Source organism: Cinclus cinclus, chromosome 3 (assembly GCF_963662255.1).
Source record: "Cinclus cinclus chromosome 3, bCinCin1.1, whole genome shotgun sequence".
Classification (NCBI taxonomy): Eukaryota; Metazoa; Chordata; class Aves; order Passeriformes; family Cinclidae; genus Cinclus; species Cinclus cinclus.
Window position 1 is genome coordinate 52,286,055 of NC_085048.1, and position 17,264 is coordinate 52,303,318.

Here is a 17,264-nt window from a genome sequence, read left to right on the forward strand (position 1 = left end):
TACCAACTGTCTCTACCCCATAATGTCACCTTATTGCCCAACAATCCACTGCCCAACAATCCATTATCATACCCGTTTTTCTGTCCAAAGTCTTCAACCAATCCTGCCAAATCTGCTCTCCTTACCTTCACACACTATGTAAGCACAAGATACACTTCAAGTTTCTGCACAAAGGAACCTAAAGAAGGGTACTTGAATTATTTGTAAAATTCCATCACTAAATCCAGCATCACATTCACTTCTGCACTCACTGAAATGGCTGCAGTGTCATGCAGAGCTGTAAAATACATTAACATTTGGCAGCAGAAAACACGAACTACCTTCACGTGCTCCACTGTGGCACGCTGAAAAAAAAGTCAGTATTTCTTGAAGATATTACTAAAATGCTCAGCTGTCTGAGAAAGTTTCATACTTGCACCTTCTTACATTACTCGGTTTTGCAGAAACAATTGAGATAAACAATTATAGTGTTAGAAGCTTTCTTTCCAATTTTCAGATCAGAAAAAGTCTGAAGGGAAATTAATTACCTTGCCCTTGTTGGGACTGGTCTGACTTTTTTTCCCCAGTAACATGCTTATGATCGCTATAAGGATGCTGCTTTTCTGAAGAGTCATACTGCAACAACAGATAAAACAACTAACACTGAAGAAGATTTTGAGAAGACCTCTTCCTCCAGATTAAAGATGGACTGACATAAGGTGCTTTCACTTTTCATCATCGTCCTTATGTCAGCAATAAATGTGTCAAAGTTCACACAAGCCTCCCCTGATCCGTTTTAAAATGAGTGAGCTTTAAACAGAGTGAAACAATTAGCCACAAGAACTGCTACAGGAAGAATGTATCAGCAACATCTTAAACCACCTCAGGTATTTTAAACTGGATTTGTACATGCGTCTACTCTAGTAGAGATGTGCATCATGCTGCCAGACCACATTTCAGAAGTACCTAGGTAATTTAGGTTCAAGTGAGTTGCTCAAATTATATCAGTACAGTTGATGTAGCACAAAGTGGCAGAGATAAAAATAAGAAAATATTTCAGGCCAAAAGCAAGTAGTTTGGTAGCTTAAACAGACTGTGAGAAACAGAACTGTATTTGAAATTGCAGAATTAAAAGCAACCACATCAAACTCATTTTGCTTTTAAAAAATAAAATGTCCAAACAGTTTATTCAAGGAAGAAAACAAGTCTCTGATTCCTGTCTCAAGTTCATCTTTTGTCACCTAGTGACTGAGGACAGAATACCTATTGCACCACTATCTCCCTATAGCACTCAAAAAAACCCCTGTATTTTGTTCACCAGTATTAAAATTCTCAAATTCAAGAGCAATAATAGCACAGAGTATGTTTCTCTGTCTTGTTGCTGTTATTAATTAAGCCCCATTTGCTGCTCCTGAATTGCTGTTATTTAGTTGCACTGCATGGGTGTGTAGAAAGTAATGGAAGATGGATCAACAGCTGTAGTTATTATGAAAATTATGGCAATGCATGAGAGGAATTGCAGCTGCTCAATTCATGCAAATAAGAGCTACTTGATAATGTCTATAATTACATACCATGTCAAAACAGCATAGCTGGAGTGTAAGTAGAGAAAAGATTTCCATTTCATTATATTCCCATTCCCTAAATGGCTATTTGGAGATAACAAGAAACACTTTCTGTCGACAGGCTCACAGATACAGAAAGGTCTGCTGAATCTCCCAGGTGCATTCTCCTGCCAGCACTGCAGCTGTCAAACACTGAGCCTTTCTGCTGTTTCCCAGGCATTTGTAACACAGCCTGGACTCACATCACAGCTGGGGCTTCAGCTCACTGTGTGCCGAGCAGATATGAAGAAAGATCCAGCTACATCTACTTTCAAAGCAAAGGAAGACTGCTTCCAAGGGGCTCAGACAATGCAGATACCATCTTCTCTACCCAAAGGCTGTTCCTGATGCCTGGAACAGCACCATGATGTTCTAGTTTATTTTACTTTTGAATGTACCTTCTTTCAGCTTGTTCAGGGCAATTCCTTTCCCACTTCAGGCACTAAGGCCCTCTTCAAGAGCACATTTCCTTTTCTTAGATGAAAATGTCACTAAAAGTTCCTAATTTTCAGAGATGCTGCCCACTGTGCTTATCCTGTTACATCTGTAGCCTGTTTGCACATTAGCAATGGTTTATATAAAGTGATATTTTATTACTTTAGTGTCTTTCCATTCCTGTTCTGCCTGTTTATTTAAAGCCCTCTTTTTTTTCGCCAGTGGTTTCATGCTAGCAAATCCCTGCACCTGCATGAAAAAAAACCAAACAAAACAAACCAGGGATAAAACTTCATTTGTTTTCCTCTGCACTTCAAACTCTTGTTTCAACAGCTGTGCAGCACAAAATCAAGTTACAAATAATAAACCCTGAACAAGAAATACAAGAGTAATGAAGAGATTTGTTTGTTTATTTATTTATTCTTACTTATGACATTCACATAGAGAAACAGGGAGATATACAATTTTGCAACCCTCCTACCTCTCACTCAGGGGTGAATTGGACCCACTTGGTGTGGTGTAACATAGTCAGTTGCTAAAGTTCCTTACTGCTCTTGTTTTACCCAAAACACATAATCTAGCAGGAACCACAACTTTTCCCCTGAAGTCTGATGACAAAATCTCATTGAAAATGCCTTGGAACCCAGGAATGTGATTCCTGATAGAAGCAGTACCTCAAGCTTCTCACATTTCAGTTGGACAATCATTAAATCACTGACCCAACATAACAGCTACAAAACTTACTAGCCTTACCTGAAATCACATGCTGTGGTAAGTTCTGCTCCTCCTCCAAAAGCTTTTCCTTGAACTAGTGCAACACTGATCAAAGGCAACCTACACAAGAGACTTCAGTAAGCAAAATTCATCCCTATAGCCTTTCAGAAATTACAAAAGAATTCAACCAAACCATTTCTACAGTAAAAGTCGAGAAAAATATATTGTTCAAGTAACTACATTTTTGTAAGCAATTAGCACAATACCAATTCCACTTATGCCAAAATTACTACTGCATAAGTGATACAGAATCCCAAAATGAAACAGCAACAGAGATACTGTAAATGGAATAAAAATAAATATCATGTACTGAAAAAATATATGTAACGAAAAATACTGCTACAGAATATACCTAAAAAGACTACCTGCAAGGTGTGACAGGATCGTGAGACAAGATTCTACTCTAAGCCAGTGCACCACAGAAAGCAGCAGCAAGAGACACAAACAACTGAAGGGCTGGGTTATCTAAAATTAATGAGATTTACCATTTGAGATGGTAAATGAGATTATTATGACAGCTTCAACAGCTTCTTCAAACAGTGATACTGTCTCAGTCATCAACAAAACTTTGTTTTGCAGACAAAACCTTTTGAGGAAAGCAGCAATCTGTACCCTTTGATGGTGTTGTATTTAATCATGTTCAAAGTATTTAATTATGTTCAAGGTAATTCAAAGGACAGAGGGAAGGAAGAGTATGTTTTCCCATTGCTGACATGAAATGAATACTAACGAACAGTGACTTAGGATAAGGCAAGTTCCCTAAGAAATTAAGGCAGCTGGTTATTCACAGAATTTGCACACTAATAAAGCTGTTTCATCTTTTACTATAAAGAGACATTTAGCTTTTTGAGCAGTTTACCAACCACATTCAGAAGTCAGCATCCTAATAATAACCACATGTCTTCTTAACAGAAGCACCAACACTTTCTTACAGCCCAAGTTCACTTACAAGCTGTAGCACAGGTGAGCCCACTGGAAGACAGCAATCTCATTTTTCCTGTGCTTTATGAGAAACCAGAAGATGTGGGTCCAAGATGGCTACATCCACACTCTAATCCATTTGAGGTACCTCCTTCAGGATCACAGTCAGCCTCAGCTCTGAGGGAGACTAATCCCATCTACAACAGATGTCCCCACACAGCAGCTCAGTGCTCCCTCTGAACCATGGCTTAAAGATATGCTAAGTCTACACACCTGAGGTGGGGGCTTAATCTTCACACATCTTCTTCCTCTTAGCTTTGCCCCATCAATTTTGATTCTATGGAGACCAGCTTATGCAAATGGCTTCCAATCCTGAGGATTCCTTACAGTACTACTAATATGTCTCCAATTTCCTGGGTAATTTTATAGAAAAAATGTTAATTCATAACATTTTCTCATATAGTTTATTTGAAAACAAAGAGTATTCATCTTCAAAGAGCTCTGAGCAGGAAAAGACAGACTCTACCACAAATGGATTTAATAGAAACGTGACTTCTTAAGGGAACCTAAGTCTAAAGGAAAGGGTGTTTTTTTCAGAAGTACCAGATGGTAGAACTGATTACATTCCTCTTGTGAAGTGGGAAGATTAAATAAGTATGTCAAATAAAGATAACCTTTTGCTGCTTGTTATTTAAGAGCTACTGACTTCCACTGAGGTAGAGAGGTCAAGTTTCAGAAAATTTGAGGGCCTAGATTTCCTTAACTCTGAGTATCTCCCAGCTCTATACATATAAGCCTAGAGTTTTGTTTTTTTTCTCCTGTTCCAATCTGTGGAAAGTCTATTCGTTGCAAAATGTTAAGTCTAATTTAAATCCATAAATACCTACCTGATTAACATGTGTGAATACAAGGTCTGGGATTCAAAATTACATACATAAAACTATGTATTTAACTTTAAACATCTCGTTAAAGAATTAGCCAAAATACATTCTGATACTTATAATTACTTCATAAACAGGTAAGTAAAATATATTACCTCATAAGTCTGGTTAAGGTGTTTTGCATAAACATGCACATATACATCCCATCCTACAATGAATAGGAAATTAAAAAATGTTAAGTGACCTTAATGTGAAGCAATTAAATACATAGATGGAGTAGACAGGTATAAGCATTATTTATATTTACTTCAGCTGGGTTTTGTCTCTGATTCATGTTGCCAAAATTATAGCCCAACCCCACTATGCACAAACAAAAAAGTATAAATCAGGTTAAAAAATAAATCAGAACTCAATTGACTATTATAAATTTCAGTTATAATTAAGCTACCATTAAAGTAACTGCAATACTGAATTTCTTTGTTGTGAAATTTTAGTGTTTCCTCTTAATTTCCTCTTCTCACTTCAAGTTGGACACCCATAAATCTGAGTTTTTACATTCTGTACAAAGCCATTGTTTGCTACACATTTTCTACTGTCCCAAATCCATAAAGTTTTAGACTAGATACAATTTACCAATTTAAACTTTTATTGTTTGGGCTAAAATCATTTCAGCTAAAAAAATCAAAACAAAACAAAAACCACCAAACCACAAAACACCAAAACAAATAAAAAAACAAACCAGAAAGAAGATTCTTATCTCTCTCATCCTTTACATTTCACATCTCCGGGCAATCAACAGTGAAAAATATACAATTGTTTCCTTCTAATCCAGTACAAGAACTAAAGTATTCCAAATAATTATTCCTTCCTACAAGGTGTAGTTAAAATGTGGAACACTTGGCAGCAGGGCATTACACCTTCTACACGAATTCAAGAACAACTCACAACAGGAACAGCAACAAAAGGTTATTACACAGAAGGCAACACCTCTGGAAGTCTTAGTCACAAGTCTTTGGGGATAAGAAAATATTCTGAGACAAAATCATTATTTATCTGCCTTCCCTGTTATTATCATCTTTCTCAGTCATCTAGAATTAATCAAGAACTTGACAAATAACTGGGCTAAATGATCCAGAACCACCATGTTCATATACATATTGAACTGAATCACACATATTATTTATCCCAGATTAAAGAAAAAAAATTATGTTTGGATGCCATAGAAAAAAAAAAACAGTAGGTAAAAATTTCAGCACATCTTTCAAATAATAAATTAAAAAAAGCTAAACAAATCAAACCAAACATCTCTTTACCAGAGCTTATTAATTTCTAAAACACAGTTCTACAGAAGTTGGCAAGTTAGAGAATCTGCCTGAATTAAAATCCTCTGACTCATACCTCAGGGAAAGAAAATATATGCATTAAGTCTCCAGTACATCTTTGGAACAGAACCTTGAAATAACAGTAGGCCAATTTCAGGTGATTTATTGTCCATTTAGTCATGTATTCCCAAGACCTACTCTGCCCAAAGACAGCATTATGATGTTTAGGCACAGATCTCTGGCAGATGTGAGTGCCATGAAAATTGCTACACAAAAACCAGAGTATTTAGTTTTACTTCACTGAGGAGCTATTTGAAAATTTTAGCACATGTTGATTTATAAAGAGGCTTTTAGTTATCACTGTAACCATCTCCTAAAGCCCCTAAGAAGAGTAGCAATATTTCCATTCCAAATTAAAGAGCATTCAAACCCTTTATGATAGCTGCCTTAGTAGCTAACTTCAAAGCCCACACAAACATACAAGGTACTAGTTCTCAGACACAGACTTGCACAATTCCCATATTACAACTGTTAGGATGAAGCTGCACAAAAGCTTTTCAGAGAACATGATTTTTCACTTTATCATAGCAGAATCCTTGCATTCAAATCAGCCTTCTCAATTAATGACAAAATCCAAAATGGTAATTAAAGATTCATTCCAGAACAGATAAACTTGAAAAACGCATTTATGTCTGAGCAGACAAAAGGTACTCATTCTCTTAGGTGGTAGAGAGATTACTGTGCATCCCAGGAAAGTGTCTGCACAGAAAACACTAAAAAAGAAAAATAATATCTAATACTGTCCTTGAAGTAAGAAGATATGTAACTAACAGAAAGGGAGGTAAAATGCAGCAAAACACACTACATATGGAAGAGAAGGATTAATAGCTTGGAGTGGGCTTAGGAGAGGCAGGGAAGAAGAAAGTCACCTTCATAAAATAGAAAACTGTAATGCTGGCTCTTTTTACTGCAAGAGCTTTGAATCCATTTTCACTACAGATAGAACAATATTTCCAGATTATCTCCAACTGCTCCAAAGTCCTCCCTCCACAGCTTATGCTTGGGAACCTCTGTCCTAGGGCTTCTAGACAGGGACCAAGGAAAGCAAAATTATCCTTTGTGCTCCTTCCTCCAAGTTGTTGTTTCAAGAAGTATTCTTGCTTTTCAGCTAGGCAACTTCTCAAGCCTCACTCCAAAATGAGGTTCTCGCTCTAGGAACATCTTACAAAGCCTTACAAAAACAGAAGGAAAAATGCTTTTTAATTTAAATTCATTAACCTTCCGTGATTTGGTTATGTAATGTTAGCACTCAGAAAAGAAAAACAGACAGAAGACCTAGGTTTGCTTCAGAGTTAGGAACAACTGAACATGGAAGAAGGTGGACAAAGAAAGAGGAAAATAATTAAGTGGAAGAGGAGGACAAAAAGCCACTAGGGGGCAAGAAAATCCTTCAGCATTCTTGGCCATTATTCTGCCTATTCTGGACCACAGGGAAAAGCAAACTGTACCAAAAATTATGAAAAATACAGTCCTCCCTCAACCAACTGGTTGGAAAAAATAAAAGTTTTTTCTGCAATTACTAAAAGCTATGGGCTAAAGCAGCCTTGAAAAAATATATAAAGGACAGCTCTGTTGTTTGAGCATGGTGCTAATAACAACAAGGTTGTGGGTTCAATTCATTCACTTAAAAGTTGGAATCTATCATCCCTGTGGGTCCCTTCCAACTCAGAATATTCTGTGATACTGTGAAAGACATACCAATTCAGGCATGAAGCTATTCACATTTTTTTTTTTTGCCTTGAAGATGCCTGTGGACAGAAAACTTAACCTGAAACCAGACAAAACATGCTTATCTGCATCAAGTTAGAGAAGAGTTCTGTAAGACTGAAGAACAGCAAATGCTATCCCATATTCTAGTAAAGCTTTATTTAATACAGACTATTAAATCTCACCAAAGTGAATGGTTTAGGAGCTATTATAAACAAACTCTCAGTAACAGATAAATAGCTTGAACTCTCCAAAGGAAATAGAAAAGCAACTATGTTTAACTATTCTTGGTGCATTTCTGGTGACTCTTAGGCTTTAATTTCACTCCTATCATAAGATCTAGATTCTGTGCAGAAAACTCTCAACAAAGTTATAACTGGCATGTATACATTTCATTCTGCCCAGTATATCTTATCAAACCTAATCCTTGAAAGAGCCCTCTCTGCGACTGCAATGGCTCCAAGTAATTTGTATATGCATACAGAGAGAATACGAAATGTATGGAAGTAGAATCACTGAGATTTACTGAATGAAGAACTCTGAAGCCTAGACTGCAAATAAGAAAATAATCGACCTAGCTTGGCTTCAGCTCCTTTTCTGTTGGTATAATGCACAAAGAAGTTAAGAATTACAGACAAAAAAAAAAATCAATTTACAAAAAAAAAAAAATCACATACACATCTATATTTTTAAAATTACCAGTTCTTATAAAATATCCAGATGAAAACATCCCCCAAATCCATTTATATATATAAAGCATGACATTTCTATATTAAGAAAAGCATCTCTCATGGTGTTCCAAAAAGGAAACAAAGTGTCCTATACCCTTTGAAAACAGGACTGTCCTTTTTATTTTATAAGGCCAGAAATAAAATCTAAGACATTGTGGGGTTTATGATAGTTAATTTCATCAACAGAAAAAAAAATCATCACTAAAGACAAATATCAGATTAACCGGTTTTTGTGTTGATGTTCATACTGGAAGGGCCAGTTAAATGTTTAATTTATGTGGTTAAATCCTGAAACTTGAAGTGGCCACAGAAAAGCACCAGGATTGGCACTTATCACAACTACCAGGTGTAAGAGCAGCACAGAAAGACCCTATTGCCCAGCAGCTGGCAAAGTCCTATTTCACACCTTGCCAAGTCCACTAACCAATCCACAGAAAGAACTGTAGCACATGTGAATGTTGTTCCAATGGGTGACATGAGCAAAAAATTGCCATCAAACCCCAACATCTTCAGAGTTACACACAAGATTCACAAGACTCAAGTACAGCACAAGAATTGCAACTGTTCTTCCATTTCATGCAGGTCCAAGCAGTTTTGATAAAATAGGAACCTATCTGTAATAGCAGCCATGCTACTTAAATTTCTTTCTTCTTTAACTTTAGAATATGAAAAATTATTACTTTTATCTGCTTCTAAAGGTCAAACTACAGAACCACAGCCTATCTGATGTGTGAATTCACCATATACTGTTGTGAAAAACTGAAATGACATTTTTAAAAGAAAAAGCTAAAAAGAACATAAAGTGTAGGAATTTAAGAGTTATGAATCACAATAACACTTAAATAATGGCTTGAAGGGCCTGACAGCATTTTTTTGACCATTAAAGCTCCATTCTGTGACTGGCATGTAAAATTGCAGCAGAAGTGCAGTGCAACACCTCTGTCTAAAAAGAATCTCAAAAAACTAATTTTTCTCCAAAACAACAGTGTGTATTAATACTTGCCTGGGAGTTGGATATTTCTTTGACAACATTCAAATCAGATCCTGAGCAAAAAGTGTTTCCTGCACCATGGATTATAAGACCTTTGCCATCCTTCCAGTTTTCCAGTTCAGTAACCCTCTCCAGGAGTTCTACCATCATAGTACCTGCCACAAGAGGGGAGAAACAAAATTTTCTATGGGAAATTATTATCACCTTCATGTTTTTTGTTACATTTTCCACCAGCAAAACCAAGTTAAAGTTAATAAGTGATGGTCTTAAAATCACAAGGAAAAGTTTAACCTTAAATCCTGCACACAATCGCCGACATAAATTAGATCTCCAAGAATACACTTCCCAAAATTCCAAAGGATATTCTGTATGAAGGATATTTGTGTTACACTCAAAAAAACCCCAAAACAAACAAAAAAACCACCCGAAAAACCAACAAAAAAACCCAAACAAAAGCAAAAACCAACCAACCAAACAAACAAAAACCAAACAAAATCCCTCTACCTGATTTATTTCTGCTTGCAATTGCATACCTTAAGGACAGATGAATTTATATGTATCCATCCAGATCTGTCCAACTAGTCATTTTCAAGTTACTGACATTCCTCCCTGCTCACACAATTGGCAAAGAATAGAAAAGAATCATGTCCCTGGTGGGCTTGAGGCACAACTAGTCAATGTTAATAAAGGTTCTTTTCTAAAAAGACTCTTTTCATAAAATGTATCATCATATAGTACCTTCTATTTCTTGTTTAAACAGCCAATTCACCATAAAACATAAATATTGCATTTGCTTAAGTACTTTTCCTGACATGGAACTCTACAAACCTGTTTCTAGAGGTCACCCTAGACAGCAGCATCTTCCACAGCAATGGAATGTCCCTGCATTAATTTAAAGCTCTTCCTCTCTGAATGCCTATGACTCTGTCCAGTTATATACTTAAGAGAAAACATTTACAGAAACTAATTTCAGAAACCAGGATACATACAGACTGATGATACTCTCAGCTTTACCCTTCTTTGACAAGAATTTAGATGGACAGGCCTACATTCTTCAGATAGAAATGTGCTTTCAATTAATACTCTCAAGGACTCTGTCCTCTGCCAGCAGTGTTGCTTTTCTAACACTATGCCTGCATGCACAGGACTCATCATCTTCTGAAATTTCCCATTAGCAGCCAATCCATGGGACATTTATGCTTTTCTCCTGGTTTGTTTTTTTTCCCTTACAGTTCATTATGAAGTAAGCTACCCAGTACCACATCAAGAGTGAACACTCAGTCAAGCACTTACCCCTTAGGCTTGGTCTCAGCCACTGAAATGAAACAGTTTGACAATGTGTCCCAGAGGGTCAATAATTAAGTGGACATTACGTATTACATACCGGAATAGCAATGGGTTGGTTTTTTTACCCACTGTCAAGTCCATACTATGATCCTTTTAAAAATCCCAGCAGTTCTGCCAGTTGCTTTCCCTTCTGTATTTATAACTTCGTCATGATTTTCTATGTGGCACATTACATTTGCTTTCTGAAATTACTGAAATTCAGTAATTTCACCCTGTTGATCTTGAGCTCTTTGTAGCAGCTAATCAAGATCACTGAATGCTTCTCCTCTACTCCAAAAAATATTCTTGCAAGCTCTCTTAATGTGGGGTTATCTGACAATTTCAGCAGTTCACCTTCTATTTCATCATCCAAGCCAGGAATGAAAATACTGAGGAGAACTAGGCCTGGATGCAATTTTTGTGGGTCTTCACTTGAATGTTTTTCCTGATGGTACACTCAATAACTTTTCAATGTTTTGGAAATGCTGCTGTTCAAACAGGTGTGCATTAACCCTGTGGATTTTACTTATTGCATATCTACCTTCTTAAGTCTTGTTAACAGAAAGGTATTTGGACTGGCATCCAAGCTTTGCTAGAGCCAAGTACAGCAGAACCACTGTTTGTGGTTCTTTTAGTAGACAAGGCAGTGAGGTACTGAAGAGTCTTTCCACAGAGTATTCCAAGCCAAAAATCCAGTTAAGCAGAAAAAATACAGGATCCATGAGAGTCTGTTGCATGCAATAGCAGGGTACAAGAGACACTGGCCAGAGCCTGTTCTATCCTCCTGCGAGAGGCTCTTTTCCATTCCTGACAATGCTGAACTATTATTTTACCAAAATATATAGTTCCTGATGTTCTATATAATGAAGAGGACACAACACTAAAGCAAATCCTCATTCTGCCAACCCTAGTTTTTCAGTATTTGATAAAACTAAGTTCATGCTCTTTATAGAATTAATAATAAATAATAATTTGTTTGCATCTTAACTATAATCTGAGAATATATGTTTTCAAGTAAATGATAGAAAATAAAAATCATCATCATTATTTTCTAATTGCTACAGGCTGGCTTTCTTCTCTTTTAAACTACATTCAAGTTTAGTTCAGTGAAAGATTGGGTAGCTGAAATTGGTTCTACCAGGCCTAAACCAACCTTATTAGCATTTGTTTCCAGAGAGACCATTTCAAACAGGTGATTCAGATTCCAATTCAGATTCCAATTCAGAATCCAAATCAGATTCCAATTAAGAAGAGAAAAAAAAAGGCATAACAATCTCCATATCGCCCCTTAGCAATTTCCCAACAATTTTGTTCTGTATTGGATTTCATGAGTTGCTCAAGCTTAGAATAAACATAATTCCTTTGAGATAAAAAAACTGCTGTGTAAAGTAAATGCCTGGAAAATAGAATTTCCCTCAACAGTTTAATAATGTTTTGCAGCTTTCTAGAGGGAGCATGTGTGGATATATAAATTCACATCTACCACTATTCAGAAGTTCTGAGACACAAAAGCAACAGAATTTCATGGGGAAGTAGCTGTATCTAAAGGCTCTGGCTGATGAAATCAATGAGGTTCTGCTGAGGCAATTCAGGGGTAGCATGCCCCATCTTGCCCCTTGAACAGTATTATTTGATACACAGTGGAAGGCAAAGGATTAAGCTCCCTGTGGTTTCTCAGCAACTGCATTTTACAAACAATAATGTTAAAAATGCAATTAAGATCAGTATAAATTAAGATGTCATACCATTCAGTGCAGCAGCGAAGGGGCCAGCCTGATTTTGCTTCTACTCTCCCTCCCATAAAAACAAGTCTCTAGCAGAGGTGTACAGCACAAAGAAGCAACATCTCTTGAACTGACAGTAAGATTTTCCAGAGCAATGTTTTTTGGCTATTGCCTAGCAAAATGGAGTACAGCTCTCTACAGGGCTTTACACACTGCTGTAAAACAGAACTGCCTGATCCCACAGCTCATTTATTACATGCTAATGAGGATCCACAACAAAGACAGGGCTATTAATTTCCTCAGTAGATTTTGTAGCTCCTCTATGGTACTAGACCATCTAATTGACATACACTAATAAGTTATTTTCACAGCAGTCCTGCAAGGAGAGGAGAGATTATTTTACAGACAACTAACTGAGCTAGAGAGAAAATGTCTGCTAATGTCTGCTTGACTCCAGATGTGCAATATGATTTCAGCACATTAACATTACACAGAACACTGTATAGGCAAAGAACAGCAATCAGTTGCCTAAATGGCAGCTGCACCTGCTCAGCATAGACACCAATCACTTCTGAGCCCCTCCTGTCAAGCACATGGAAAACAGAGAACATATTTGCAAGTTTCTATGAAAATTTGGTTTAACAATTTGATTTTTATTACTCCTGATCTTCAAAGAGGAGAAAAACCCAGTCTGCTTTCTCCTTTTGCTGTTACAGCTCATTTCTCATGCCCCTTTCAACTTGCACAACAAATAAGCTAAAAGCACACAGTCTACAAAGTGCATATTGCACAGTTCTGTCAAAAATAGAAACCAATCTGTGGAAAAAGGAGAAACAACAATGTAATTATGATTGTATAACAGCACGTATGCCGACAGGGAGGCATGCAGAAGGACAACCTCTATGCTAACATCTTCTAGCTACAACTTCTTAAGTTAGGTAATGATTTTATACATGAGTTTTTTAAGCAAAACAAAAGAGAATGCAGAAATATCTAGGTGCATTACCACCACTGCTGCTGCTCTCTTAGGTTCATTTCAGCTAACAATCTGTAGTGGAAAGAATTGATTGACATTCTGCATGTAAAGGGTACACTTTGCTAATGTGCTGCAAAATGTTTGCTCATAGCAAAGGAACAGTGAGAACTGGGCAGGAAGACAGAACAGCAACAAAGAAATTGGCAAGATGATGCAAATGTATCCACTTCAAAACATTAACAGATAAAAACATTCTTACAGTAAAGGCTTATGCACAGCTCCAGCTGGGGCAGATTCACACCCTGAACCTGTCACTCGTATCTGAAGAGAGTGGCATAAATTGGAATCTAGATAATTAAGAAGAGACAGCAAATATACTCTGAGAACAAAAGCCTCTCATAATACAAGATTAATAAAATAGGGCACTTGGTTTTCATAGCTAAGTATTCTTTAGTGTAAAAGCATATTAAATAGATCACTGACCTGCAACAGCTGAGAATATCCAGCTCATCTGATCTTTAATTAACCAGTCACTGATATTTAAGATATAAGGCAAATGAACAAACGGAAGCCAGTCTGGGTTGAGTGGGAAAGACCAAACTACAGAAGTTTGATGTACAGGGAAGAAATAAAGAAACAAGAAGTAAACACAGTCTTTCTTTCTACATCATCTGCAAAAGAGAAAAAAATGCCTTCCATATTTCCAGAGCAGTGATGACAAAATGAGGAGATGCAAGAAAGAGCTCAGGGGCAGAATTGCGCTAACACAAACAACACGGGGAGAAGCACATTCTGCAAGACAGTCCCTGGGTCATTGAGAATTTCTTAGATTCTTGTGACATCTATAGTAAAGTTACTATACAAAACACTGGACACATTTGCTGCACATCTGAATAAAACTTAGACATTTATTCTTTTAATTAAGGCATGGTAAGGCAGAGTGTTTCACTTCCTTCAGGCAAAATGTGAAAACAGGTAACTGAACAAGAGAAAAACCAAAACCAACCAGCAATCCTATCAACTAATTAATACCTGTAAACGCATTCATTAGTTTTGGGTTATTCAAAGTAAGTATTCCAATGCCATTGTCTTCTTTGGAAAGGTTGATGGATCCACCAGAAAACTGCTCAAGTTTCTTCTTTATCAATTCTTCCTCATAGCCATGAGCACCATTATACAGTGACAACCTTCTTTGTTGCAGTATCCTTTTCCTTGAAGCCTGAAGTAAGTTCTTCCACAGAGCAAGGGCCATTTCTGGAAATACATGGAGTGAGGGGGAAAAAAAAAAATCAGGACATTTCCTTTGAAATCCACTTCAGTCCTCTGAAAAAAAGGGAAGTATAACAGCAGAGACTAATATAAAGGTGATACAATCATAACAGTTGACAGAAATCACTGCAAACTATATTTGCAAAATTCTTTGTTTGAATTTATCCCCATAAAGTTACCAGAAGTTTTATGGAGTGATTTTAGTAGTTAAAACAGATATTAGCACCTTTTAAAATGCTTCATAAAATTCACCAAAAAAAAATATTTGCCTACAGAATACAAAAGAGGGTCAAAAACTATAGTAAGACTCTTATGTATTCCACTAGATCTATTTACTCTGTACGAATCTTCTAACCCTTCCTCACTCTTCCCTCTAAAAAAACCACCGGGGCCCCAAATGCCACCACTAAAAGGGAGGAAGAATCCTATCACATCCCACAGCTTTCAAGACCTGGATGTCCTGCTTTTCTGTAAGCAACTATTAGAGCAAGACCTTCCCAAGAGAAATACTTGAGGAACTTTAAAATTAAGAACTGAAGATCGTTCTTATATCAAAGTCTGTTCCCCATCACCTAATTCCATTAACACAGTTGTCATGCTCCATCTTAAAACTAATTAGTCTGCCCTAGCTCCTGATTGCTATGTGCTTTTCCCAGGCATCCCAGTAGCACTTGATCTCATTTGGGCACAGAATCTGTGCAGTGCTCCAAAGGATGAGAAGTGTGCAACACAATTATGGATTGAGCACCATACTTGCCTTTTATACAGGTAATAATACTTGTAAACTATTTCTGTGTAGCAGTATACCTATGACTTATTCCTCTGGTATTTCCACTCTACATGTGGAAATATGTGCATGTTCCTGATCTACAGACATATATATACAGTGTATGACTGTACATCAGGAAATAACAAGAAAGTAATTATCATATATTACACTTGATCTGCATCTCTGCCTTAATTTATTTACTTTGGAAATGGGTCTACTGCAGAAAGTGATTTACAAGTGACTTGAAAGAAACTGAGTAAAGCCAGAACAGGGAACAGCTGATCTGAAAATAAAGTCATCTTAGAAACCAATCAAAATGGGAATCAAAAGAACTCCCATAGGAGAAAAAAAAAAAAAAAAGCACTTGTTATTTTGCAATTTGATTGAGTAGTCCTGCCTTTGCCCCAACCTACTTTTTAATGGGCTTGGCCATTCAGAAGACATGGCAGATGCCCATTTTTTTCATAACTAGGAAAAGACATTCTTTGTTTCTGAATCATATTTGGAAGAAACAAGATACTTTCAAAATTGGCAAGCAGCTGTTGGAGTTTTTCTAAGATGAACTCAGAACACAAATTCACTGAGGCAGAATTTGGTGACAGCTATATTGTATGCTCTGTTAATGGTATCTTACAGTTTACAGACTCAACATTTTTGAAAACCTTTATTATTTACACATGATCAAGTAAATGCACATTAAAAACCAAACACAATTAGCTCCTAATGAAACAACTGAACAGCCCTGTTAGGCGAACACTTATCTTGTCACTAAATTTGAAAATGCTTCCGTTGGTGCAGGTATAGTCCTCATTCCAAGGGAAGAGGAGTTTGCAGAGCAACCACACTACGGATGTGAAGGAACATACAGCAATACCAAGCATCTGTGAAGAGCCATCTGTGTCAGTAGATTTGCACCTCTCCTGCCAAATTGCACCCACCAATACAACAGGATCTCACAAGCTCAACACAAAGAAACTAGGCTTACACAAATCTGTGCATTATAAAATCATCTACACAAGAAAATGTAAACTAATTATTTTTAACATCTGTTGACAAACAAGGCTTTAAACTGTTATGATAAGCTTTCCCAAAGTGTAAATGAATAAATCTAATTACAAAATTTAATCAAGTTTAAAATCTAATTTAATACACGATTCATTACTTTATACAAAACATTCCCTGACCGCTGCTGCACCCAAACACTCTCCATCTATGCACATTCTAATATTTACAACACTTCAGCTACCTCCTTTCAGAGCTTTTTAAAATTTATTTAAAGAGTGAAAATGGGTTTCTAAAGCTCATTTCTCCTAATTGATTCTTTTTATATTTGGGCTCTCAGCCTTCCCTTTTCTCTAAAACCTCAGTAGTCATTCCTCAGTATATATTAGTGCAATAAAACTTTCCATCCAGCTACTACTTTTTGCTCAGGAGAGAACAAACATGAAATACATGGGGAGTGCAGCCTTTCCTTGTAAAGTGTACTTTGAACAATCAGTTCCCAATTTTTAATGATTACAAAGTATCCCCGATTCTCATACAAAAACAGACTAGCAGGAATTCTCTTGGAAGCCCCAATGACTGTCCTGAAAGCAAAGAGAAGAGGAAAGAAAAGGCTGTTCTGCTAACTTAACCACTTGATGACTTAAACTTTTTAAAAACATGACTTTTATACACTTCTGAATTTCTCATGACAAGAAATATACCGAGCAAAACAGAGTTAAGATATGGAAATTTTATTCCAATGGAAAAAAAGTCTGTCATTTTCAAGTGCGTGGTTATATGCATTAACAGC

At 36.7% G+C, this 17,264-nt stretch overlaps 1 protein-coding gene across 2 annotated transcripts in view; it reads right to left on the bottom strand.

The window, feature by feature from the left end:
- The window catches only part of ECHDC1 (ethylmalonyl-CoA decarboxylase 1), a 30,292-nt gene extending 15,057 nt beyond the window's left edge, over nt 1-15,235 (bottom strand). Inside the window, exons 1-4 of one of the 2 annotated variants that reach the window (XM_062488797.1) lie at nt 14,464-15,235; nt 9,418-9,560; nt 4,750-4,802; nt 2,772-2,852 (exon numbers count right to left, since the gene is read on the bottom strand). In XM_062488797.1, coding sequence (XP_062344781.1) covers nt 2,772-2,852; nt 4,750-4,802; nt 9,418-9,560; nt 14,464-14,683 — 497 coding nt within the window. In that variant the 5' untranslated portion in view covers nt 14,684-15,235. Of the gene's footprint in view, nt 1-2,771; nt 2,853-4,749; nt 4,803-9,417; nt 10,307-14,463 lie in introns of those variants that run through there. The other variant, XM_062488796.1, reaches the window with a different exon arrangement.
- Nucleotides 15,236-17,264: the final 2,029 nt, after the last annotated feature.